The following is a 27,195-nucleotide window of genomic DNA, read 5'->3' on the forward strand; positions in this document are numbered from 1 at the left end:
GATATAATACACAACACACCTGAAAAAACAGCATTGTAAACTGTAAATTTTGGTCTTCAAGGGTTTGTTGCAAGTGTATGTAAGAGGTTTTCTGACTTTCTAATCAATGTACTTGCTTTAACTAACTTCATCTATAACCTGCTAGTGCTTTTATCACAAAAAAGGAGACATGATAATGAGACTGCATATATTTCTCAGTTCACTTCCTCCTCTTTTAAAATTATTTGCAAAAGAGAACATGGTAACAGATGAAAAGAGTAAACAAATTCCATCTCTGTGTGCTGTGGAACCTCACTCCCATTCTTTTACTGAAGATATGACAAGTGTATATCTATTCACTCCTTTTCTAAATTCTCTCTGCTATACAACTAAACAAACCCAAATTTGCTTTGGAAAAAAAAATGCAAACTGTACTAACATACCTTTTAAAAAGAACATAAATGTGCCCTGAGAAGAAGTACTTTTGGGAACAAGTGTATCTTTTGGTGGGTTTCAGTGAACTGCATCCCTACATATTTTAGTATCTGGAAAAAATTCTGCTGGGATGAATTTTTCAAAAAGCAGTTCTGTGAGGTTTAGTAAAATTGACAGAGCAGAGCCAGGCTGGTAGATCAGGGTTCATCCACAGCTCCACCATGAAACAGTTTTGTGGCTTTTAACTGAGGCACCTCATCTCTGGGTGGCTCTTTTCTACTTGCAGCTGAGCAACGCTCCCTCATAAGGGCGTTGAGAGAGAACTAAAGGCTTTGAGGTGTTGCTGAAGATGTCCCAGAGCTTCAGTGAAACTCTGTGTGAATTCTATGGGTCAGCTAAAGTCTTCCATTCATGTATTTACTTACAGGATTCTTGAAGGCCTGAAATTGCTGGGAGACTGCGGCTGCCAGCTATGCAGTGTAATTAGTTTCCTCTGGTGAGCATTATGAGTAGCTTATCAATGCCCAGGGAATCAGGGTGAGCTGTCAGGCTGTTATTAACTCGGTGAACGAGACCTCTGGCTGAACATTGAACCCTGGGTTCTTTTTCCACCTGCTCAAAGTCGTAGTGACACAGAATAGATCTCGGGTTAGTGGAAGCCATGACAGAAGCACAGATCCCAGATACCGTGTGAAGACACATATGGTAACCACCTGCCCGGGATGCTGACGGTGTCCCTGCCCTGGCTTATGTCAGGAACTAACCAAAGACCTGACCGCTCCTGCAGCGCTCTCGGTGCCAGCCAGGGCGGGCGGCCCGCCGCGAACACGCCATCCCCGCCGGGGACACAAGCCTCACTTCCCCGGCCCAGCGCGCCCCGACCGCCGCGGCGGGGGAAGGCGGCGGATCCCGCCCCCGGTGCGGTGACGGCGGCCCGGGTCCCGCCCCCCGCCCGCTCTATAAAAGCGCTGCCGGCGACGGCCCCTTCTTCTCGCCCCGTGTATCCGCTCGCTCGCTCGCAGCTCATCGGCCGCGCTCTCATCTCCGCTCGCCGCAGCCCCCGGCCCGCTCCGGCTCTGTCTCTCTTCGCCTGTGCCCTCTGGTCCCAGCGCTGCGCTGCGCTTTCCCCGCCGGCCGCCCCCGCAGCCTATGGCCCTGGAAGGCGCCGCTGCCGCCGCCTGTATTTCTGCTGTAGGTTCCCACATCCCTCTTTAAAAATTCCGCCTAAAAAGAGAAGACGATTTACCAAATCTTTCGGGCCGTTATCTCACGTGAGTACCGGAGCGGGAGTCCTGGGGCTCTCGCCGCCCGTGGGGGGTGGTGGTGGGAGTGAGGGAGGGAAGCAGTGGAGACGCCCACCCCAAGCTCCGAGCCGGGCCGGAGGGTCCGTGGTCACCGGCGGCGGGTGGTAGCGTTAGGGGCTTCCCTCTGCCCGGGGCCTGGGGCTCGGGGCAACGCAGGGAGGGACGGGCAGCGGTGGTCGTGGTGCCCGGAAAGGGCGGAGGGGCAGCCGGCGGGCAGTACTGTGGCGGTGACTGCTGGGGAGGTTTGGGGATGGGGCCAGTTCCTCCCGCTGCCCTTTCTCCGCCCGGCGGCATGGGGCGAGAGCGGCTGCCACCGGCAGCGGCAGATGGAGAGCGGCGGAATGAGTCAGGGCCGGAGCTCCCCCCGTCCCCCGGCGCGCCGGGCGGTGCGGGGCCGCAGTGCGGGGGCCGAGCGGGCGGGCAGCGGGACCCCCGCACCCGGGAGGTGTCGGCGGCGGCGGGCGGAGGGTCAACGGCCGCCGCGCTAACATGGCGGACAGCGCTGCGTGCGAGCGGTGACGGGGCGGGAGCGGAGGCCGGGCACCGGGGTGAACGCTGCGGCTGTGCCGCCGGTCCCCTTCTCCCGCAGTCCTCGGGACGCGGAAGGGCGGCGGGGCCGCCGGCTTCGCGGCCGGCGGGGGCTCGGGGCGGCCGCCCTAACATGGCGGATTCCTGCGGAGGGGGGCTGTACGGTGTCTTCCCCCTCGCAGCCGGGGCAGTGCCCGCGGCTGGAGACCCGCGCCCACCGGGCGCTGCTGCCTCTCGCAGGGCGCCCCTGCCTGGGAGTGGGGGCCGAGGGGAGTCCTCGCCTGGATCCCTTAGGGCGAGGGACTGCCCGATGCCCTGTGGCAGCAGCCTGGGCTGGCAGCACGGGCTGCGGTGCGGGTGCTGCAGGCTCCCTTTACGCGTGTGACCCACACGCCGTACGCTCCCCCGAGCCCCCGGGGGCAGCCGTGTGTGACAGGCTTCAGCGTTGGCAGCCTGACGGGGGCAGAGGCAGAAGTGCTGGTGGCATGGCCGCGGCGTCTCCTCGCCTGCTTCTCAGGGGCCATGTTGTGCTTCTGTGAGCGTGATTATCCATCCGGGCTCCCGCTGCCATGCTCCACTTTTCCCCTCACCTGAGCTGCACGAGGCCTCCTCACCTGTCCCCTCGGCATGGTCAGCAGGGGCCACGCCGAGGAGCAGGGCGGCAGCGCCGGCTGTCAGAGCAACGCCCGAGCCGTAAGGGCATTGCACAAGTGACGCTTTCCGGGACTGCCTTCACGCTGAAGGGCCGTGGGGTCATCCGGCATTTGGAAGGGGAACCCTTCCCTCCCGTTAGCAGTCCTCTCCCTTTGCCCGGGGAGTAGTTCTCTGGTGATTAAACGGGTGCACCCTTGACCCTTAGTGTAGCAGTAGCAGGTTTGGTGCCGCCGGTCCTTTTGGAGGTCTCTTGGTTGAGCTCAACCTTCTGGGCTTGGCTGTCTCTGCCAACGTATTTTGGTCCATTTGGCCACTGGTGTACTAGTGGCTTTTGGAAAGTATGGAGAAGAGATTCTGGTTCAGCTGCCAGCTGAATTCTTGTGTGTAAAGTGTGTGCACCCGAATGTTGGGGTAGCCAAAGTGTGTGCGTGTTGCCTGCAGTGCCGTTCCCTGTTTGGTAGGAGGACAGCAGAGTTATAGTGGTAGGAGATCAGTGGAGGTGTCTGTTCCTGGTGGTAGGGGAGCTGAAGGCACGGTGAGCAAGTGGCCTCGTGTGTGCATAAGTGGGACGGTGTCGTGGTGTGGCTGAAGAGGATGCTGGTATGACTAAGTACTGGACAGCACTGCAGATCTTTTCCAGTCATCAGTCTGAGCCCATGAAGATGCCTGTGTGTGCTGGGGGTTACCTGGTTGTGGTGAAAAGGCAAGAAAGTGAGCTTAAATCTTTTGAACCTTTCTGAAGGCATCCCCTGCGGTACTAAATCCTGTACGGCTGCCTTGTGCCTGTAGGCAGGAGAAGCACTGCATTTCAGACCTCTGCAGCAGTCTCTGGTGACTAACCAGGATACAATTGTGTAGTCCCAGTCGGTTGTAGCCACCCTGAATGAAAACACGGCGTGAAGGCAAATAAAACAGCGTAGAAATGCCTACCATCTAGTCAGATACGTGATTGGGTCTCTTGTGTGTGAGTGGATTGGGGGGTAGTCCTGCCCTACTTCTTCTGCCCTCCCCAGCTGCCGGATTTTTGTCTCTGAAGACACTGCACTTGCCCATTATTCTTCCTTGGATAAACGTGGGAGGCAGTGGTGCTGGGGGGGAGGTGGGGGTTGTGAATAATGGTGATGGTAGGAGGGGTTTGTTCCAGTCTGGACTGGTCCAGTCTAGTTCTTTCCTTCCTGTCACCGTGTGAACAATGCTGCTGCTGCTGTGGCTGATGGCTGTGACAAGGCAGCCCCTTCCCCGTGTGCCTCTGGCTGTGGCGAGCTCCCTTCTCTGCCTCCTCTAGGCCAAGACCCCCAGCCTGCTCTCCCCCATCCCTCCTGCTGGGCATTGAGCTCCAGGGGAAGGCTGTTAAACCCCAGAAAAAGGAGGCTCTTTGGGAGGGGGAGGGTGTTGTTTGGTGGTGAGCAGCTGTGGGAATGTTTCTCCTGTGGGCACAGTTTTACTGGAGGCAAGAGGCAGGATTACTGCCTTTCAGCACTGCAGCCGGCCCCTGGACCCGCAGCTCATGCCTCTCACTGCTCCCTGGCAGGCTGCTGCAGGTGTGTGATGGCAGCAGTGCTGCTGGAAATGATTCCAGCTCTCCAAATTCAAGGGCAGACAGAGTGCTCTGGAAGAGAATTAAGACTGTCCCTTCCTAGAAACGAGGCTTAATCGTGTAGTGCACTAATTGAGGTATAATGGTAGATTTCAGCTCTGGATGCCGTTGACGTATCACAGGAGCAAGAGTGTGGTTCATGGAGAACTCCTCAGGGAGCTGTGCTTCCTTCAGGACCTGCTCCCCCCCGGGCATCCCCTTGCCACAGTGTCCTCTCCCTGCTCTGGAAAATGCTAACTGTAACTCCAAAATACCTAGGTTTTTCTGGGAACCAGAGTAAGTTGGTGCCTTGGAGTCTGTCACTTGGTGTAAATGTGCAAGGTCATTGTAATTCTAGATTTTTAGGGTTTGGTTAATGGATATTTTTGCTCAAGCCACTGAAGGGTCTCTCCTCAGAAACAGATGCAGTGGATTTTTTTATTTTTTTTTTCAAGAAAATGGATTGATGCCTGGTTTTGTAGGCCTGTTATCACACACAGGGAGGTGAGGGGGGCCAGTGAACTGGAAAAAGCCTAGCCCTGCTGGGCACTTACAGGGCTTGCTGCAGGGGTGCAGGTGTTCTGACAGCTCTGTGCTGTGGACAGCTGGGGGGTGATTTGGGTCCTCAGGTGAGTTGTGACTGTTGTTGCTTGAGCTGTAGTCAAACCTCAGGAACCTGCTAGTAGAGTATACCAACAGATGAGAGACAAACACGTGCATATAGGTGCCACTTGAATATTAAAAGGCAGAGCTACCTTGCTTAACTATTCCCACAACTCAAAGCTCACTGCTTAGCAAAAAATACTTTTATACCTACTTTAAAACCTTTAAACAAGGAATGCTTCATTGTGGTTGATAACATGTGCAATTTTTGTAAAACTGGGTTTGCCCATATGGGTTATGGACATCTAACACTCTTGTGCTTAGTGGTAGCCCAGCTCTGCCACTCAACAGCAAAATCCCTTTCTACTGGTTAAAATAGACTAAAGTGACTGCAATTGGAAAAGCTCAAATTGTCCATTTTCCTCTGAATGTTTACAAGTGGCAAAGCTGCACAGAAAGAGCAGTCAGACTATTTTGTATATGTTTGTGGAGATCCTTTACATAAATATCATTTAGGAGAAGTTCTGAAAGACAGTTAGAACTTGGCACAACTCAGAGTTAACTATTGCTACAGAAAATTGTTGGGTTTCATTCCTGCTCCACAGGAATTTTCACTGTGACCTTTCCTCCCTGGGACATGGGAGAATATTTATTGGCATAATATTGCAGGTGTTATTTGGCTGAAGCATTGCATTTTAAGTTTTGCACTTAAGGTTGTGTGCTCTACCTAGAAGCACTTGTGTTTAATGACTTGTTTGGCTAGGAAGGTAAACTTAATTCCTGTCACTGGAAAATTTGTATGAATTCTTGAGTATAATCAGAAGAGCAGTAGGAAGTAGTGTGACTACCAGTTAATTTTAAATGTTGGCCACACCTTCCTGTTGTGTGCAGAACTAAATGTTACTAACTTCTTGCTTTAGTGAAAGAAAAGGATAAGCTTATATGTAATACATATGCATTAATTCTAGCTGGCAAAATTCTGTAATATCTCAATTTTGAAGCATCGAGGTTTGTTTTTAATGTTGCATGCTAGTAAATGCTAATTTATGTGGTAAAGCTGCAGGGATTGTTCGGTGGGAGCTGCTGTGAAACAGTTACCCTCAAGTTTCATTACCTCTGTGTGTTATGCAGTACTTCATGGAGTGCACTTGTTTAGTTTTCCAATAGCAAGAATTAAGTGGAAAAGTGTATTTCAGGAGTTTAACTTACAGGGCCGTGATCTTTTGTGTGGGGTGATTCCCAGAAGTCAGGCTTTTGTAGTCAGCTCATGTAGTATTACTTAAATAATGGAAGTAGGAATGGTTCATTTTTAGAATAGGTTGATATGTTCTATGTTTAATGCCATATATCGCAGTGACTTTGTAGAAACTTTATTGTATGTTGGGTTTACATGTGACCAATTTGGTAGTGTATTTAATTGCATGAAAATTATTGTTGCTTTTAGGAGGAATAACTTCTCAACAGGCCTAATAAATGTTTCCTTGACTGCTTTTATGCTCATTGTTCTGTTTGTGTGATTGCTTTACCTTGAGTAAGCTAGCCTTGTACTTTAAAATGCTGCTTTGCTGATGTGTGTAATAGCCTTTAAGGGCCAGCTGAAATGTTTCCTCATTCCTGAAGACAAGCATAAGTTACTTTGTTTTTACTGTCTTGCTCATTTCTGGATTTGTCTGTGTGGTGCTCAGTTTCACTATATAAAGCACTATTTTTCACCCACATAGCTTTTTCACCCACATGCCATGTTCATTCACAGCAGAGGGAGTAGGAACGTGGCAAGGGAATTCTAAAATAGAAAGGAAGTAGGGAGGGGAAGAACGCAGTGGTTACAGGGTTAAAAACACTTCTGGGAGAGTAATCCAGTGTTAAGGCATACTTACCCTACCATAGGATCATGTAGAGATCTTTGCCATTAGTTTTGAAAATCTTCTCATTCAGACTGTGAAAGATAAGTAAAATAAGCAGTCTCATGTGTTTTAGCAGTTCTTTGTACATCTGCCTTGTTCTGGCTCAGAGTTTGTATTAACTCTTGAAAACTGGGTGTTTGATGTGATTATAAACTTCCATGGTGGGGTGTTGCAAGCCTCCTTAAAAGCACTACTGAAAAGGTATTTGTTACATGTTCTATGATAAAGCTTTTATTCTGTTCTGGCTATGAAATTTATTTTTGTGTGCATTTTTCTCCCTACAGGGCAAAATCTCTGATCAAGTTTACAACTATCCAGAGGGCTTAGGAGAAGTGCTTTATAGAGAGCAGTTCGACTTCAACGCTGAGCCACCTTGGGAACCTAGCTGATGATAGTAGGGTTCCATCTCCTAACTTGTCCATGTAAGTCTCTCTTCATCTGTATGCAGGAGGATAAGCACTTGCAAAAATACAGCTTGTTTTTTGATAAGCAAGGTCTGGATGTAGATTAACAAAATTACATAGGACTTTCATTCAGGATGGCGAGAGGGACTAAACTAAACATTTTATTCACCTAACACATTTCTCAGTGCAATTATCTGATGAAATTCTGCAGTAAACTTGGTAAATAAAGCTACTTTTCTGAATTAGGGGTGTTGGCTGCAGAAATCCTGAAATAAAATGCTGTAACTTCAGTCTCAGTGATAATTCTGAAGTCATGAATTGGACTGCATGACTGTTAAGATCAACTCATGACTTGCTAAGTGCAGTGTAGTTTGAGTAGTTTATACTGAAATAGTTAAGATTTGCTATTGTAAACTAACTCAGGCTGATCATGAAGGGTGTGCCTTCCCAAATGCCTGTCTCCATTATTTGTTAATTACTATCCATTTCCACAAATAGTTGTAGTGGGGTTAGAGTAGAATGTGGAATTTAATGTTGGATGGAAAATGTGTACCAGTTATAAATGCCTTTATATTTTGAGGTGGCAAATGGGTATTAAAGGAAAACAAGACCATGATAATGGAAAACAAATGAATGCACTTAGCTGATCTTAAGGAGCATAGAAAACTCTGAAATGTATATGGTTATCATGTTTTGTTAACTTAAAATAGTTTTATGTGGTTTTTAACAATAGTCTTAGATATTACAAATGCATTCAAGCTGACTTTATACAGTATTTGTACAGTATTACTTTTTTCCTTTCTAGCTGAAGGCATTTTTGTTTGGCTTACTACCTATAAATTATGGAATGCTTTTTAATGTAGAACTTGCAAGTGGTTAAGTACATCTTACTGAGCCAGGTACTTTTTAAAGACCACAAAGATGCCAAATGCCAGTTGTGTTAGTATGCATCCTAATAAGGTACTTAATGTAGATAAGCTCGTTCTTTGAAAATACCACAATTGCTGAGGCACAGGATGAGCTTGGTTTATCCTGACTTTTGGCTCTATCTCCAGAGGTTATGTTCTTTGTTTTGTTTGAAACTTACTGAATTAACTGCATATATCTGGTTCTTTGTAGTTGAATACTCCAGTCAAGTGAATTCAGTTAACACTGAGAATTTTCTGAATATCACTGTTATGTTTAAGGTGTGGTTTTTATAAGCAAAATAGCTGAGAAAATTGCCTCTCCTGTTCAGTTTAAGTTTTGGGTTGCTCTTGTATGTGGCTAGAACTCTTGCATGACATTTTGCATTTGAACAGGAATAAAGTAAAGTAGTAAAAAGCTAGGAAAGGCAGAAGAATTGTTAGAAAGGAGTGAATAAAGTATACAATCTTAAGGTACTATACATACATCTTAATTTCTAAAACTGTTCTAAGAGACTAAAGAGAATTTTAGCTGTGACAGAAGTTCTTACTGTTGAGATGAAGGCTGTTCTGGTACCTTCTTTGAGATATTCCTTCTCTAACTGGTAGACTCCTGTGCTGTGACAAATGATACAAGGTATAAGTTGCCCTAGAATGGAAATGCCACTGGATTTGCTTCATTTGCAGCTGAATGTTCAGATAATGTGTATTTATTTTGAGGTTGGATCTATTATGTGTTCAGCAATTATGTACTGTACACAAATAGAAGTGATTCAGTATTGAATGTAGTGGTGATGTAGGTAGCAGTGGTGTTTGCCAGGAAATCTGCACCTGTTTTGGTGTGCTGAAGCACAGGTCATTGCCTCAAATGCAGCTAGGATGCAAGTTAAAAAGCTAATTGGTACTTTGTCTTGTTCAACTTGCAAAGTGATTTAATTGGAAAAAGGTCAAGTGAGCTTTTAAATATCACTGTAATGTTATATGTTAATGTTCCAGTGGAACTAAAATAAAAATCTTCTGTCTGAAGAAGATGTACTTACATTTCCATTAAACTCACTTCCTTTTTATCATTTTCTCCATCTCACTTTTTCATTGTATTACACTGGTGGGGGAAGACTTGGGGTTTAGTTCCGTCTGCTCTTCAGGCTCTCGCTCCCTGAGCAGTCCAGCAACTGTGGCCTGAAGTCTCGCTCCTTTAAAATCTCTTCTATGTGTTGCCCCATCTGATTGGCCAGAAATGATGGAAGTCTGATGTATTAGCAAGCTCTGGCTATGCTAAGTGGAAGCAGTAGCTATCTGGACTCACTAATTGACAGTCCAGGATACTAATTTTGAAAGCCTTAGTAACCTAGTGTAGCTGGAACTGGTGGCAGCTGGGGAACAGGAGGGCTGGGGGCTGGGAGTCGTGGGGGCAGTGGGGAGGCCAAACACTAACTGAGCAAGTAAGGAGATGGAATAGGGAAGTGACTGCTGGCACTGTTGTAAAAGAGAAGTGCTGCTCTGCTACCACGGAAGCATATGTGCACTCAGAGTAACCATTCTTTTGTAAGCTTTGTGACCTTCTTGGGTCTGAATAATGTATTCAAACTTGAGGAATGCAGAAGGAGGTTTTTGTTCCTGTACAAGATGCTGGATGGGCCATTATTTTTTCAGTTTCTATCCCAGTTGCTTGCTTCAGCAGAATTGTTCTTTCTACACTGCTCACTTAACTGTGTGGAATGCTGCTGAGAGAACAGAGTAAGCTGCAACTGACCTAAGCTGTACAGGTACCCTACTTATGGCCTTCAGTGGATTTGTGCTGAGAGATAACTTGAGTAATGCAAAAAAAGACACCTGTTTCAGCATTTCCATCAGCTAGTTAGTGGTGGTGTTCAGATAACTGAATTACAGTTGGTGAAATGGTGTCTTGGAATTTTTTTTTAAAAGATACTTCCATTATAATTAGGTATTCCCTGCACTGAAAGCGGAGGACTCGTGTATAGGGAGTATATATATAATATATATACTTCTCTACTATACCTGTTCTGTACTGAATTGCTCGTGTCAGTGACAAAATTTCTTGTTTTGATTTGTTACCCCTGCAGAACCAGTATTGCAAGGAATGAGAAAATAATTTGTTTTTAGCCCTTTTTGATTTTTGCATCAGCATAATTGTTATTGGTCATAAATACTTTTGTTTAATAAGTTGTGGTTGAGAGGCATTATTTGGAGCCCATTTCATTTGCAGAGACTTTTTTTGCAGAGGAAGTTTTTAATGAAAGACCTAAACCTATAGGTGTTTGGGGTTTTTAAAGTTCTTTTCTTAGGCCAAACAATGCATAGTTTGGACAATGTAAAGAAAATAAAATTGTGTGTGTTACGGATGCTTACATGTGACAAGCGTGTGTTTAGACTCTGTTCAGAGAATTTTAATTTTCTTTTATTCCAGATGTCTGCAGTAATTGCAGTGTTTAAATATGTACACTTTTATCTTAGAGTTCTTCATCTGGGAAGCCATTGTGTTAAAGAGCCTGAGGATGTAATGCTTACTTCAAAGAAAGCAATTACATGCCTATGTAGAAGTCTCATACCACTTGACAGCTTTTGTTTGACTTAAAATATATGTCCTGGAGCATTGTGCAGACTAACATTTCAGGTGTGAGAATGGATGGTGTTGCCACACCAAGTCTGTCAAATAATGACTTGCAGTAAGTCAGCATTTCCAGCAAGGAGTGAGCTCTGTGCTCTAATGAGTTCTGACTCATCTTACAGACATCAAAAAAGTCCTAAACCATAATTTAGATTTCCTTCTGCAAATTTTATCACTGATTCTCCTCACCCTCCTCAGGAGGGAACTAGTCAGGACAGAATAAGATGACAGCAAAGTCGCAAATCCTACTGTAAGGTATTAACCCCTTAAATTTCTCTAGCCACTGTCTTGTAGTGGTGCTGTAGCAGTGCTTCTAGGAATTTGTTTTTTCTTTGTAGAATATTCTTCCTATCAAGACTGAAGAGATGTAATTTATTCCAAAAAGGGGGAATTTTGGACAGTAGTCAAACATTAGCTTTTTTTCTACTAGATTAATTTTGTTAAAAGGAAAAGCTTCCATGTCTTGGATGTGCTTAGAAAAGGCAATAACTGTTTAGCATGCTGGGAGAGGATATATCAGTTGTTTATGGTTTGTTGCAATTGTCATTCAATCTGTACTGGCATATATTCCTTTTGGTGTTCCTGCCTCTTGACCATAAGATGCTTTTTGATGAATGAGCAGGAGACAAGTCTTGTTTAGGAAATAATCTTAATCAAAACTAACTTACTAGATAATTGTTCTTTTTGTTGGTGGTGGCTTTGGGAGTTAGTGTTAAAGAGTCCTCCCCCCCCATGCTTTACTTGAACTGAGTCTCCCCAAAATTAAAGGGGCAGCTTTTGAAGGAAAGTATACTTTTACACCATCTGTCTGAAAGCTGTGGACACCACAGTCATTAACTATGGAAAAAAAAGCCTTTCTTTTAAGACTACTAAACAATTAGCTTAAATCTACTCCACTGTAACTCAGATGAACATCCACACTCAAAGAGGAAAAGTGTGCAGTTAATTAGATTGGGCAGCTTCATTTGAAATACCAGGTACAAGCAATTAGCTATGTGTGTCTGGTGAGTGTAAGAATCATTCAGGGCTGTGCCTGGTTCCACTGGGTGTGCTGAGACCTTCCAGTAGGGTAGATCTGGGGTGGAAGGGCTCTTGACTGTCTGCAAGCTTTAGAGTGTAGGAAGTGGCTTGTAACATGGAAAAAAAAAACCTCAACCAAAATTTAAAAATCTAGCTAAGTAGTGCCCTTATATATACAGTAATTCCTTAAAATGTTTCAGTAAAAAGCTGATGCCAGCATTTCTTTCTTGGCGGGGGGGAAAGATAACTCAGCTTTTTGGTCCTCTGCCTCTGAAAACCATGGATATTTTATGAAGATGACTGTAGTGTTCATCTTTGTTGGACTGATTCTAAGGCAAACTAAGTTCACAAGCTTCTTTTGTTCAGTGGTGGTATTTTTTAAGGAGTTTTAGCTATTAGTCTCATTCTGAGATATGACTGACTAAAGACTTTTCTGGTTATTATAGTCTACCACCTAGTCATTGTTTTTATAACTCATTAAATCCTTACACAAATGTGATAATTATCTTGCTCTTCTGTGATTTGGATCTTCAGGATTCCCTTAAATAATCATAGGACTCACTATATATGTGTGAGACAACTTATTTCTTACCTGCTCTACTTGTCTTTATCGTTCAGCTTCTGAACAGAACTGAATATTCTTGCTGCTACTGACTTAGCTCACCTGGCAGTAAATTCCTCTTGTAACAAACATAGGGGGCATGTTTGAGTTCTGCAGAAAGCATATAAAAAAACCCTGCTGGCTCCTTTCCCGTTATTTGGCATAATGACAAGCAGGAGCAACTGCTGCTTAGTTGTGGTAGTATTAAACTACAGCAAAGTAACTTTGTTCCTATTGTTGACAACATTAACCAAACCTATGTTGCAAATTGTGTATTTTTTTTTTTTACTGTATGGAGGTGGTGGATGAAACATGAGACTGAGTTAATACCATGGCCCTGTGATGATTTGAAGCCAAAATTATCTTAATTTGTATAGTCTTAATGAAGTATTTTTGGCTTTCAGCTGTAATGGTTGTGGTTTCTATAAATACTTTTAATTAGAAAAATAATTCTGCTATTGTAAATCTAAGTGCAGGTGGCTTTAGAAAACAACCATCACATTTTACAAGTACTATGCAACTTCTGTTGAGATATTCAAAAAGCCTTAGGTCTTCATTTAGAGAAGGAATCTAGTTAGCTAGCTGGTTTTGATCCATCTTGTGTTAGTCATAAAGATGACAGTTGAAACAAAAATGTGGTCAGTGGGTTGATGTAAGCTAAGAAGCTGTTTTTAAACAACACCCACAACTCTAATGGAATGTGAACTGCAGATTGTTCTATTCATCAAGTAAAGCAAATGAAGGTATATAGTCAGCTGTTGGTAATTTTCTGCTGTCTGCTGATTTTTACTTGAGATTAGTCAATCTGCATTCTAAGACTATATTTAACAGTATTTTCAGTGTTTTGACCTTGTTGATTTAGATTGTCTTTTGGAAAACACTGTATAAACTACTAACTACCAAGCTAATTTGCAGTGAAGATCTGAGGAGAAGCAAGATGCAAATAAAGTTAGACTGTAACTGTTACTTTATTTTAATAACAATTCTACTTGCTAAGATTATCACTTTTTTAAATTACTTCTAGCCTAGTGGCTTCTTTTTATTAACCTCTGTTTTGCAATTAACAGTTTTAAGTGTTGTAGGCAATGTTATGAACAGAACAACAAAATAAATGTCTAATAAATACGATGTGTAAATGCAGTGGTTATAAATTAGCATCAAAAGAACTAGAACATTAGTACAGATATCACTGCTAACATTTAATCAATAAGCTACAAGTTTTGTATAACAAATTCAGGAATGTTCTGTTACAGGCAGTCTTCCAGTTGCACATTTGAATGCTAGCATTGCTTAAGATGCTTTACTTGAAAAGAACTGAGCTGAGGCATTTGTACAATTATGCTGCACTCGCAGTATTTTCATAGTTTGCATAAACTCAGTGCAGATCAGTGTGCATACAGTCTGGAATTCTTCTCAAGAACAGCCTTGCATCAGTTGTATCTGGAAGTTAGTGTCAGATTTTAAGTACCTAGCTTCTGTTTTATTCTTGGCTTCCATAGAATTATTCTATCCATATCTCTGACAAATGCAGGGTGAGCAGAGTAAAAACATCTTTGGTCTTTGTAGAGGGTGTGTTACTGTTTGTAGGACATCAGGTGTAGAAAGCTGATTTTTAAACAGCAGCATGGTGTGCTTTGTGCCTCTTTTTCCATTGACACTTGTCTTCTTTCTACAGTTTGTTGCATAATTTAAGGACCCGGATTTAAGGCTTGGAAGCCCATCCCTTGTGTTTCTTGGTTTATGACTGTCGGCTTTGTGGAATACGGCTGAGATGAAAGGATTTCTTGAGGATGCAAATTACTCCATTGGTCTGTTGGATGAAGGAGCAACTCTTGCAGATGTTATTGACAACTGTATTTATGAACATACTCATGTAAGTTTGCTTTTCAGGTCTTTTCATTTAGTTCCCTAAGTCTTCAAACTAGGTCAAAGTATTTTAGAGCTGATGAGCTGACAGCAACAGAGAAGCAGTCAGCTAAGCCTCACTCACCTTATTTATAATGTAGTTTCCTCTTCTAATTCTGCTGCTTTGCTGTTTTCTTGCTTTGGGCAGAATTCTGTTGGGGAAATTTGGGCATCAACTCTTACTGTCCTGAGTGTGACTAGCAGGAAAGTAGTCTGGCTGATATAATTAAATACAGGTTCCCATCTCACTGTTTGAAGAGATTTTATTAGCAATGGGGTTTAGATCAAGCACCTAAAATTATCCAAGTGGATATATTCAGTTAGAACCTTTTTGTTGTTATTTCCTTGAAAATATGGCAGAGTTCTGAAAAATGTTTATGCTGAGCCTGTTTAAAGCCATGTTTAAATTTTCTGTGGGCCATCATGGTTAATATTCATACATCTTCCTGTTACCCTCTCCCCAGTGGAAACTCTGGTACAAGCACATTGTGAGGTTCTCTCTTTCAAGAAAAACTGTAAAAGCTACTGAAGTTCAGCTGCCAACTGGAAAGAAAGTTGAATAATTCTGTGTATACAGTAGTCATTTTTTGAATAAGGCTTCACTCATTTCTTAGGAGGCAGGAAGATGTAGCTTTTGTTCTGTAGACAAAATTGTAGAAAGAGCAAACTTTAAAAATGTTTCATTAAGCAAATCCTGTGTTCTTCATATGCCATACCTGTGAGTTGCTCACTTTTCCCTTGGTTTATCAGAACTAATATTCATGTGCAAATGGTCAGCTATAGTACATCAAATAGCTAAATTCCATGGCCTTCTGAACTCAGGTGTAGGATTCCCAAATCCTGATTCCTAATATTCTTTTTCTGTCTAGCAAATAAATAGGTAAACTACTGGCAACATGTCATGTCTCCAACCACTGACTGGCTCACAGAGGATAGCTGCCTCCTGCTGCTTTCATTTACTCCTTTAGCTCAAGGGGTAGAGGCCTGTGCCATGGATCTAAAGCTCCAGATCCCAATCCTGCTGGTGACCCGTACAGGGGGTCAGTATGCTTCCACCCGATGGAATTTCTATTTGTGTTTTTTAAACAGAAATAAAGACTTTGTATAAAATAAGCCACAACATGTAGAGTTTCATATCTGCAAAAGTCAAGTGCTAGAATTAACATTTGATGTAATACAGTCTTGATTCAGATCCATCATGTGTTTTGTGATGGTCTTTGATTGATTTACAGTAGGGCATTCACCTACAGTACTTTTGCAGAGTGCACATTATGGGCAAATCTGGAATGATCTGTTTGCAGTTGGATCCACTACACCTGCATCATGACTCAATAGTGAGAAAGACTATATTGTAATAGATGTGCAGAACTTCACATTCCAGAAAAGTCTGTGCATTTTCTTAAAGATTATGTACTTGATTCTGTCACCTTTAACGTGAAGTCTAGTTCTTAAAATTCCTTTTGAACTTCATTCTTCACAAGATGTGGAGAACAGTCTCAAACTTGACTTCCTGAACTAAAATACCATCAAACAAATTTTCAGTAAAACAAGCTATTAGATGTTAAAATAATGTTAGTGCATCAGATTTTATCCATTTATAATAAAATAATTCATTGAGACTGTGGAAGCTTTCATCCCAATGGATCTTCTTCCTATAAATAGCTGCAGACTTCTGAAAATAAAAAGTTGAAAAAAGTGTGTAACTTAATCTGTGTTTTTTTATAAAATCAGCATTTGGCATTTAAGTAGAATCTTTTATTCAGGAATCTCAGAATATTGTCAATAGCATTCATAATATCTCTGAAGTGGTAGGTATTCCCTTTGGTTTTTTAAAACTAGTTCATATTGCTAGTTGAACAGAAAAACATTATTCAAGGTCAAATCTAAAAGTTAAGAGCAGGGTAAAAAAAGGTACATAGTTCTTTAAGACTTGGGGTTGTTTGTCTTGACAGCAAACCTACAATTTCAGACATTTTATTTTCCTATTCTTCCTTTTGCAGACTGGAAAAAAGGCATTTTATGTTGGAGATCTTGGAAAGCTTGTAAGGAATAACATGCAATGGCAGAACGTGATGGCACCAATAAAGCCATTTTATCCTGTAAAATGCAATTCTACTCCAGGTGTACTCGAAATTCTGGGAACCCTTGGTGTTGGTTTTGCATGTTCCAGTAAAGTAAGTTTTTCTTGCCTGTGTGCCTTATTTTCTTTCATATGTCTGCTGGTGTAAATTCATCTCTTCGGTGCCAGGTGCCATGATTATAAATAACATTTGAACTGTGAATTCATTTGTGACTCGCTATTGAAAATCTGTACTTCTGCCCTAGAAGCAGTAGATAGTTTTCACTTTAGTGTGGTAGAGGAGCACATCTAATAAAAATTCAGGAAAGATGGTGCCGTGCACTTTGTCAAACTCTGGTATGCTCCTGCTTTTCAGTCTGAAATGGCATTGGTACAAGACCTGGGCATTTCTCCTGAAAATATCATCTACACAAACCCTTGCAAGCAAGCCTCTCAGATCAAGTATGCAGCGAAAGCTGGGATAAACATCATGACTTGTGACAATGACATTGAGCTGAAGAAAATTGCACGTAACCATCCAAATGCCAAGTAAGTGTCAAAATCTTGGTTTTGCTTTTAATGTAGGGAAACTTTTTGCCTGTATTCTGGGTGGTTTGAGTTGCAAGCAAAGTTCATGGCTTCTTTAGTACAAATCACTTGTATCTGTTCTTCTTCTGTCTCCTTCGAAAATAGCATTTTTGCATCTGTTCCTACTGAGTCTTGGCTTCTAATACAATGGCCCTTGGTTTGGGAAAGATCTTGGGAGAAAGTGATTTTTTTTTTTTTTTAGGGCAATCTTCATGTAAAGGTTTCAGGGATTAAAGTTCAGAAGTCTATTATTTCATCATCTGCAAATAAACATCTTCCTCCTGCTCTGTTTTGCCTTCAGTGTTATGTTCCAGGGAGTTGTATTTGGATATTAGTGGCTCTGGCTGAAGTCAGGGCTGAGCTACCAGCAAATGACCATGTGCATTGGATCCCACCTGGGGTTTGGGCACACTCTGCAGGTCTATTAAATATACCTACAGGCATTTCCACATAATTAAAACAGGGAGAAATTTTTTCAGTCACTTTGGTATTAGCTCAGCTGCTCTCTGTAGAATAGTGGTCAAAGCTGATAATCTGGCTGTTAAATATGGCAACTTTATTGCTAGCAATGTATAATGGTCTTTTGGACTGACAGGCACTCCTGTCATTTCACATCACATCCCTCACATATGAATGCTTTAACTTTGGGCCATGCCTTTAAGAAATATGGAGCCAGAGTGAAGTGAATGTTACAGTGCTTTGCAGTGATTGAAGATGTAGCTTTCTTTAAATGTCATTGGAAAACATGAATTCCTGATATCCTTAACAAATTCCTTGGTTCTGAACAGTCATGATTAAAGTATTGTGTCATCTCCCAAAACTGTGACTTGTTTTGGTGCTTTTTTGGGGGGTGGTGGTATTTGAGAGAGTTTTTTTCTTTGTTCAAGACTACAAGATTTAATATTGCTGTTGCTGGTGATTACACTTCATCCTCATGGAAGTCTGTTTGTGCTTTGCATACTGGAGAGAAATTTCTGTTCAAAAATGTTATGCATGATAGGTAAACTTTTCTGTAACCGCTGGCCCTGGTATACTTAGTGGATTCGAAAGCCTTGGCAATGCTAAAGCTGACTGTTAAACCATTAGTGTTTTACCAGTTATTCACTGGTGGCTTTAGAGTTTTGTTAGTTTTTATGTTGATTTATTTCCATGATTCTAACAACTTCTTAGATTTCTAGAAGTCAGATTTAGTGGGTTTTGCTTGAAAATACCTTGATTCACTTAAAATGCTGCTATAACAATTTGTCAATTTAATGTTGGATGTCTTAAGGAGAGGTTTTAACTAATCTTAATATGAGGTTACAAATCATAGTATGGATTTGAATTTTTCTATTACATTTTAAAGAGTTTGACTTGTAACAATTTTTTGCTTCAGTTAGCACATTTTTCCAAATGCTTCACAGAATATTGTTTGACTACAGATTTTTTGAACACAGTTTTCTGTGCTAGTGAGAAGCAGGAAAGGAAATGCTCGTGAGTTTCTCAAGATTAAATGGTACAAATTAACAAGGATTGCAGGGCAACCTGTTTGAGAACTCAGGACCTTTTGCTCTTTACAAAATGCATGTTAAACACACCAGGAAACATTTGGAAAGTACTTGTAGAAGTCATGGTAGATGTTAGGCCAACTGTAGTGGCCAGGCTGAGTTCTGTTTGGTGCTTGTCTTATAAAGAGCTGTTTCACTCTGTGTGCAGAGTTTTTTTCACTCATTTACACTCCTCATCCTGGTTAGCTGCAATGTGCTCTGCCCAGTCTGCACGTATGTCATGACACCACCTCTGCTTAGTTTACTGGATGAATAATTACTTGATCTTATGGGGGGGAGGGTGTGGCTTTCTCAGTGGACAGCAGTTTGAATTTGGGAGGTTTGGGGGTATGTCTCTAGAGGTTTGGATGTGACCATGCCTTTGCCCCTCAAGTGTTACTTTAACATAGAGAAAGGTCAGCATTGGCACTGCAGTTTGCCAAACCTACCCAAAATGAGGCTTTGACCAGACAGAGGAAGGTGTTCCACTGCATAAGAATGTAATAAATGGTGCCTGCTGCCTCTGTGCTCCACAGTGTCCTGGAAGAAGGGGCAGGGGATGGACTGACCACCCTACCCCCTCATCCTGAGTCCATGTGCTCAGCCAAAAGGGGAGGTTATGTGATATCGCCACGGTGTGCTTTCAGCCTGGATGCTGAGTTTAACTAAATCTGATACATGTCTGACTGAAGGGGAACCTCTGGGCTGGGGAGGGGTACAAAGATGGGAAATATCATATTAGTCTTACTGATTTTTTGAGGAACTATGCTTTATTAGAAGGTAACATTATTTTTTATTACAGCACTCAACAGACTCTTGCTGCTGCAAGAGTCTTAGTTGCTGCATTTCGAAATCCCTTGTCCTTGTTGGCTCCATGTTTTAGCCCCTAATTGCTAGTTTTTTCTCTGTACAGGATTGTTATTATTAGGTTGCCTTGATTCATCCATCGATGGAGCTGGAGTACTGACAACATAATCAACACACTTCTGACAATCTTCAGGCTTCACATGTGCTGATGATGTAAACCAACTGCCCCAATCATCTTCCCCTTCTCTTAGGCTCTTACTGCACATTGCCACAGAAGACATTACTGCTGGTGAGGAGATGAATATGAAGTTTGGCACCACCCTGAAGAACTGTAGGCACCTTATGGAATGTGCTAAGGAGCTGGGAGTCCAAATAGTTGGTGTCAAGTGAGTAACTTCATTGTCCTCTGCTGGCTGAATAGATATTTGTGTGAGGTACTTAACATGTAAAAGAGAAAAGGATTTTTCCCTGGTGACACTATTTTACAGGGTTTTTAAAAAATCAACAAAAACCCCAGACAAACAATATCTTATTAATTTAGAATTGTGAGCTTTTGCTTGCAAGCACAAACTAGTATGAAACAAAGTAACTATTACAGGGATCAAAACAACAGGAAACTAAGTATCATAAATTCCTTCTGTCAGCATGAAAACTAAGTTTAGAAGCCTCTCTTATTCTCTAACTGTACTCTTGAGCTTCTATGGTAACTTGATTTGTATTTTTCCACGAATAAACATCATAACAGAAGTGCTAGTACAGCATGGAATAGGTTGGATAGTTTGAACAAGATGAACATGGGGTCAGATTTTGTAAGAGTTAAGGTTCTATATCACTCTTTGATCATCTCAAGACAAAATACTCAGATAAATTGTTGGCTTGCAGGTGGCAGGAATGAATCCTAGAGTTCCAAATTCTTACAAATCTGTGGTATTTTAATTGGAAGCTTGATGGATATTTTACTGAATCTGAGAAAAATGCATGCACAAGTCTGCTCTGTCTACCTTCAGCTACAAATCTATCACATGCTCATAACTGTTTTAGGAAAGCAACCAAACAAATAAATGGGTCATCAAGACAATAAAAAATTGTTAAGCCAGATTTTGATGATTTAAACCGCAAATGTTTTGTTGTGTATCTGTTTGAAATGGATGTTAAAGCATAAACTGCAAATGTCTTAAAAAATAGATACTACTGAAAAAAACATTCCTCTTCATATAGTGTCTTAACCAACTTTTATAAAAACCATTTGCCTCTTGTGCATTTTTTTAAAATAATTTTTAAATCCACACATGGATTCATGCAAGTAAGTTTGAAAAGTGACCTTTGCCTCAGAATGGCATTCTTTAAAGGAGTAGACTTGGAGTAGAGAACACTGTGTCTCGGGTGTGTGTATGGTCTGTCTAGAAGCAGTGGGCCATGTGCCTCTTGAGGAATCCCATGGGAATGCTGGCACTTGTTCTAGCACCTCAGTGACTAAGTGCATAGGGCAGTACTTGAATCTCTTGAACAAGGAACAAGAGGGGATTCAGGTGCTTGTGGTAGGCATCAGTACTTCTCTGCAGCTTTGGCACTACTGAAAAACAACTTTCAGCTACTTTGATAGTGAAGACTGAAAAATTCAGTAAATCTGTTGTTTCTCAAAGATAAGAATATTGTGGAACATTCTTAGGATTAAGAGGAAGAGAATTCTCAAGTACAAATTCAATAGCAGGCAGTGGTGGTCACAGTTTCTTTGCACAGTTGCTGTATATTATCATTTAATCTTGTTTTGGGGCACTTGGGAATGAATTGCTTCTGTTGCTGTTTTATATGATGAAATTATTTGCTTGGTCTGAAAGCTGCATGGTTCAGTGTATTTACTGTGTTTTTATTTCTTTCAGATTTCATGTTTCAGGCTCTTGCAAGGATCTGCAAACATACATTCATGCTTTGTCTGATGCTCGGTGTGTGTTTGACATGGCTGTAAGTACATCTATACTCACAAGCAATTGCTACAGTAGAGGAGCCATTCTATTCTGATTATATTAACAAACCAACTACATTCTTTCCAAAAGAAATCCTTGGAAATTGAACTTTTAGTAAGGGACTAAATACTGCTTTGTCATGTGTGATAGAAGTAAAACCAACTTTGTCCTAATTATGGTAATGAATACTGTCCCACTGACAGGCAGTAGCCTTACATGCTGTTTAAATTAGTTTCCCACTTTGGGTCAAGCCTTTTTGATATTCAAATCTCAGTCCTGTAAATACACAACTGATGCTTTTAGGTTACATTGAAATTGAACAATTGTATGCTGGCATCTATTGTGGTATGAGGAGTTTGTAAACTAAACAGAGAAGACTGCAAGTCTTTTTACTCTTATTACTGCAGTGCCTTAGCTGTGGCTGGTAACATGTGGGGGCAATAAAACTGAGGATCTCACTGATCTTTGTGCAAATTTGTTGCAGTGGTCTTGTCACAAAATTTGTGAAATCCTAAAATTGTTTTGTCAGAATACACCACCTGTTCAGCAAATACTGTCTGAATATAACAAAAGCCACAAGATGGGAGTTGATATTGCTGTGGGGCTTGCAGAGAATTATATAACCAGCCTCTACTGACATCCCAGTGCTTTGCTTCTAGATTTACTGGAGCTGTACTATGCCCTTACTCCCTCATTAGATGAACTCAACTAAATAGTTTCAAAAGCTTAAATACACAGAAAACAACCACAGTAAGGAGCAACAAAATCTTTTTGCATTTACTGTTGTTTGCGTACTTACATTCTGCCTATGCGTTTTAGGAAGAATTTGGCTTTAAGATGAACATGTTGGATATTGGTGGGGGCTTCACAGGTTCAGAACTTCAGCTGGAAGAGGTATGCAATGTGTTGGAAATTGAAACTCTTACTTTTGAAGATATTGAGTGTTTAACCTTCAAACTGTAGCTTGAATTGATAGCTGAAACATGGTTAAGTTCCATGTTAGACTGTAACTCAAGATGTCACTAGTTGGGTTTGTATTCTTGATCATGGATAGTGTAATCCCTTCTTGGAGGTGATCATGACTTCTTTTTAACCCTGTTCATCCGGGGTGAATGCTCATTTAAGTGTGTTAGAGATTAAATTGCTATCTGAAGCAGCCTCAGCAATAATACTTCAAGGTTTTTCTTGACTATTGTCCAGCTAGTGACTCTTGCATGGTTTTGGACAGAGTGCCTTAGCATGCTTTGGATCATTAACCCTGTTGCTACTGGATGAAAATTTCCAGTATTTTGCTTTGGAACAGAAAGCTAAAGGTCTTGATTTGGCTGGCCTCTGATTTGGCCTAAATGCCACCTTTAGTATGAAGTGGCATGTAGAACAGGATACCCAGTTTACACTGGTATGTTGTCTTAAACACAGGCTCCATGAATTCAGCACAGTGAAAATGAGGTGTTGCTAACAGCAATCAGGGCTTTTCTCTCAATTCTAATGGTTCTGTTAATGGATCCAAAATAAATTTGTTAATCTTGACATATCTGTCCTAATATATGAGCATTAGTATTAAATAATTCTGTTTCTAATATGATACTATTCAGAACTGATTATGAAAAGGTCCTTTACCCATTCTTGTGGGTTCATATGTAATTTTACATTATCTGATGTGCTGGATGGGCATTGAAGTTACTGGTGCACTTGTAAGTACCACAGCTTGAGCTTCAGTTGTGAAAAGAGACTGTGTAGTACTCAGACTCATGATTCTCAATCTTCAGTGTTTAGCAGAATGACCAGTTTTCTTACATGTTTTTTTTTATAAATTGTTTACCTCTGGTAAAGGCATTTCTCAGAGATTGGAGGGGCAGAGTAAGCATTTGGTGTGCTGACTAGACTTGTTGCTGACTGGAAGTATGTGTGTGATACATCTGTAAGCTGAGTTCTTTGGCCTTACCTCTGACTTCAATTTCCTAGGTTAATCATGTCATCAGGCCATTGCTGGATGTCTACTTTCCTAAGGAATCTGGTGTTAATGTGATTGCAGAGCCTGGATGTTATTATGTTTCATCTGCATTTACACTGGCAGTGAATGTCATTGCAAAGAAGACTGTTGGGTATGATAAACTTCTTCCTTCTGGAGGTAAGGGTTGGATTTGTTTTCTGTGTTACGACTCAGCACAGGTAACTGCCCACTATTAGTTGGGATTGACTAGTTTGTTTATATGTTTAGTGCATCCCCTAATTCTTACACTGTAATATGCCTTCTGGATTCTGACCATATGTTATCTGTGTGTCTCACTGGTACTTTTATGTGGCACTTCTTGTATCCTTACTAGGTTAAACCTGTATTGGGTGCATCACAGATGGTGTGTTAGAAGGTTCTGTATTAGAACATAAAAAATCATGTCACAAAGCAAGCTACTTCCCTGATTCTCTGGATTTATATTCTTAGCAGTGGTTATTACTAAAAGTATTAATTGTATTAAGCCTCTCAATGTTATAACTGAATTTATAATCTGGTCTCATACAGATTACTCTGCTTGTAATTCTCCTATTCTAGTATATATGGAACCCCCTTGTCAGGAGAAAGCAGCTGACTTAAGTTAGATTGCAGAAGGACTACTTATGACAAAACATGCATGCAAGACAAGTTCTTTTTTTACTTCCAGTGGAGCAAACCAGGAATGATGATGAACCAGTATTTACATATTACATAAATGATGGTGTTTATGGTTCTTTTGCAAGTAAATTGTCTGAGAAACTGAATACTATCCCAGAGGTTCACAAGGTGAGTCCTTCTATATTCTTCAGAGGTAGTCCTTTCTATCCTTGTCTATTGAATATATATTTAACACTTCATACATATATAATTGCATATTATTTATTAAATTAACCTTCTGTATATTTGAAAATTCTTGTTCAATAAACTGAAGCCTGAATTGCCTCAATCATTTCCATATAGAAATACAAGGAAGATGAGCCTCTGTTTGCAAGCAGCCTTTGGGGTCCATCCTGTGATGAGCTTGATCAAATTGTGGAAAACTGTCTTCTTCCTGAGTTGAGCGTGGGAGATTGGCTGATCTTTGACAATATGGGTTCTGGTACCTTGGGTGAACAGTCCGCCTTTAATGACTATCAGAGGCCACTGATTTACTACATGATGTCTTTCAGTGACTGGTAAGGAAACTGTCTTGGTAGTGGCAAGGTTGCTTTTGCTTCCTTCAGGAGTGTACACTTACAAATTACATTCAGTGGCAAATACAGGGAAATGCTGAGTGCAAGAATGTGCCTTTTTAGTTTGTGGATTTTTTTTTGTCTCTGTTGTTTTGACTGCTGAGACTAAACTGAGCTCTGTGATAAAATGCCTACTTTGCTTTAGGGCTGACAAAGGAAAGCAGAATACCTGACCGATCTTACCTGTGAGTTCAGTGGCAGTCGTAAAGTCTTGTACTGGCTTAACAAAAGCTGTTTAACATCAACCTTTGAGCTTTCCTAATACACATATCCACAGCTTGTGTGCAGTGTTGTCACCGCCGTGGGCAGGAAGGGGAGTGATGCTCTTGTGGTGATGGGGAGTGTGGTACTCCATTCCTGTGCCCAGGCAGGGCCCTGTGCTCCCACCCTGGCGAGTGGCAGCATTTCTGAGTGCCAGGCACTGGCACAGCTGGGCTGCCCTCTGCTGAGCCAGGGCCAAGCATGCGGGGGCAGTTGGCTGCACACACTGCGTGGCAGCTGCTTTCTGAAGGGAAATTGAACCGGAAAACCTGCTGTTACATCTCTTGACCTTTTCTGCTGCAGGGATGAGATGCAAGATGCTGGGATTGCTTCAGACACATTGATGAAGAACTTCTTCTTTGTGCCTTCGTGCATTCAGCTGAGCCCGGAAGAACGCTTTTCCACTGCAGCTTAAACAGGCATTAACGCTTCATTTAGACCTGCAGTTGCAAGTCTGTAGTTTGTCTGGTCAACATTCCAATCTGGAAGAAATGGAACAATCTTCAATTCAATTCATTCTCTTCAAAACTTGAAAACATATTAATAGTAATGGGGACCAGGCAAAACAAGCTACAGCTACAATTCAGTGGGAGGGGGGAGGGTTAGATAATGGTGTCCAAATTTAAAATCAAGTTCATTCAACCCCTGAGCGTTAAATATGCAACAAAATGGATGACTTAGTGGAGATGGAAACCCATCACTTGGGTTCTTCAACAGTTTACATACAAGTACACAGTTTTTATACTAAGGATTCCTGTTAGAAAAGTCTTGTAAAGTTATTGTCTTTCGCCCAGATATATCAAATGTCAGTGGGAGACCAGTGTGACTTCATTAGATGTTTTAGTGTATTTAGAATGTGTAAATTTGTGCTTTGAACTGTAGTTTAATAAATGTAAAATTGCATCATAGTATTTGTTGTATTTGACCCATGATGTATCCCTTGTATGATTGCAATAAAACTTTGTGTAGATTTTACTGTTTTTCAGGCTAACTTTGGGAGGAGCTAGGCAGATAGCTATAAAGTAGATGTATATATGATTGATTTGAGAAGCTTTCTTTTCTCAAGCCCATTGGTTCAGCTTTGTGTTAAACAGTAAAAATGTTAAGATTGATCAATCTGTATGAAGTGAAAGTCATGTAAGTTCCTGGAAGGCTAAAAGGCAATTTGTGATGTGTTTTTAGAGCATGACCTTAGATTCAGTTCTTCACACCAACCAGCTAACCTGCACTAGGCATGGGTGTGCATGGAGAGGTTGTCCCAGCTTGTGTGCATGCAGTGCCCTGAGGCAGCATGAGTTAGTCCAATTCTGCATGTTGTCACAGAACCTTTGGCTCCTTTTTTAATAGTGTTTGTTTGAAAAGTCTTAACTTTCAACTTTAGCTAGTTCTGTATAGTGCTGACTCTAGGGTAGGGCTGCACAAGACTACAGAAACCTCAAATGCTCTCTTGCACTGGACTTCATTTCTGTATCCATAATGTAAAGGTAAATCAGACTGCTGCAAGTATATGTGCATTGAGTAATGAACTGCTTGAACTGGTCAGAGAATTTCTTTTTGTGTTACTTTAGCCTCTCAATTTCTTCAAGGTCCTTTGCTTTCTCACTTTAACTTTCCCTACTTGAAGACTGGGGGAAGGAGGAGAAGGGGGTTTTAGGGTTTTGAAATAATGCACTGAGGCCTAGATCCTACAGATAAAAGGGACTTTTTGAACCCTTTAGTTGGAGGTAAAATTTATACCCTTTGGCTGCAAGTGTACTTCACATGAGTGCCAGCCAGGAGGAAATTTTATTTTCTGACTCTGTAAAGGAAAGGTTTTATGAAACTTCATTAAGTTTTACTTGAAAGTAAATTCTCAGTTTGGATTTTTCAGAACAGTTTTACAGGTCAGTTAGGAGATAAAAAATGGCTTATGCTTTGGAGATGCAGTCTAAGAAGCACTTATTACTGTAATTAAATGTACAACTGAAAAGGGAGTAAATTAAAGGGGGGAATGTGTGATTTGGTTTGGTTTTGGTTTTCTTTTTTTTTTAACCTGAAGTTACTAGCTGACCCATGTCAAGCAGTGATAAGCTCTTCCATTTACTGTTGAGGTCTTTCTAGACAAGACAGACTGCTGTGTGGTTTTTGACTAAATGCAACTACAGTTGCCTAAGGTTAGATAATCAAACAGGTTTCTGTCATACAGTTTTTAAAAGTTGTTTTATGTTAACATACAGAGAAGTAGAAAACAATTTCTCTATAAATGCAGCAGTGGTCAGAGCAGAAATACTTGCTGTACTTGAAGACAGTCTGCCATTAAAGCCAACCTGGAGTCTGAA

The 27,195-nt window shown here is 41.5% G+C and overlaps 1 protein-coding gene across 1 annotated transcript; it reads left to right on the top strand.

Moving 5' to 3' along the window:
- The first annotated feature begins 1,400 nt into the window (after positions 1–1,400).
- Positions 1,401–27,195, top strand: AZIN1 (antizyme inhibitor 1). Its single transcript, XM_066564856.1, has 12 exons — positions 1,401–1,685; positions 7,268–7,405; positions 14,218–14,415; positions 16,448–16,621; positions 16,883–17,055; positions 19,679–19,813; positions 21,308–21,389; positions 22,211–22,285; positions 23,357–23,522; positions 24,052–24,170; positions 24,345–24,559; positions 25,181–27,195. Exons 3-12 carry the CDS (start codon positions 14,314–14,316, stop codon positions 25,290–25,292), a joined length of 1,353 nt encoding a protein of 450 aa, XP_066420953.1. The 5' UTR covers positions 1,401–1,685; positions 7,268–7,405; positions 14,218–14,313; the 3' UTR covers positions 25,293–27,195.

This window comes from Molothrus aeneus, chromosome 1 (assembly GCF_037042795.1).
Source record: "Molothrus aeneus isolate 106 chromosome 1, BPBGC_Maene_1.0, whole genome shotgun sequence".
NCBI classification, from domain to species: Eukaryota; Metazoa; Chordata; class Aves; order Passeriformes; family Icteridae; genus Molothrus; species Molothrus aeneus.

Coding starts and splice junctions, on each gene's coding strand:
- AZIN1 (XM_066564856.1), top strand. CDS start 14,314: ATGAAAGGATTTCTTGAGGATGCAAATTACTCCATTGGTCTGTTGGAT. Junction 17,056..19,678: donor CGTAACCATCCAAATGCCAA/GTAAGTGTCAAA, acceptor CCCTTCTCTTAG/GCTCTTACTGCACATTGCCA. Junction 19,814..21,307: donor GTCCAAATAGTTGGTGTCAA/GTGAGTAACTTC, acceptor TATTTCTTTCAG/ATTTCATGTTTCAGGCTCTT.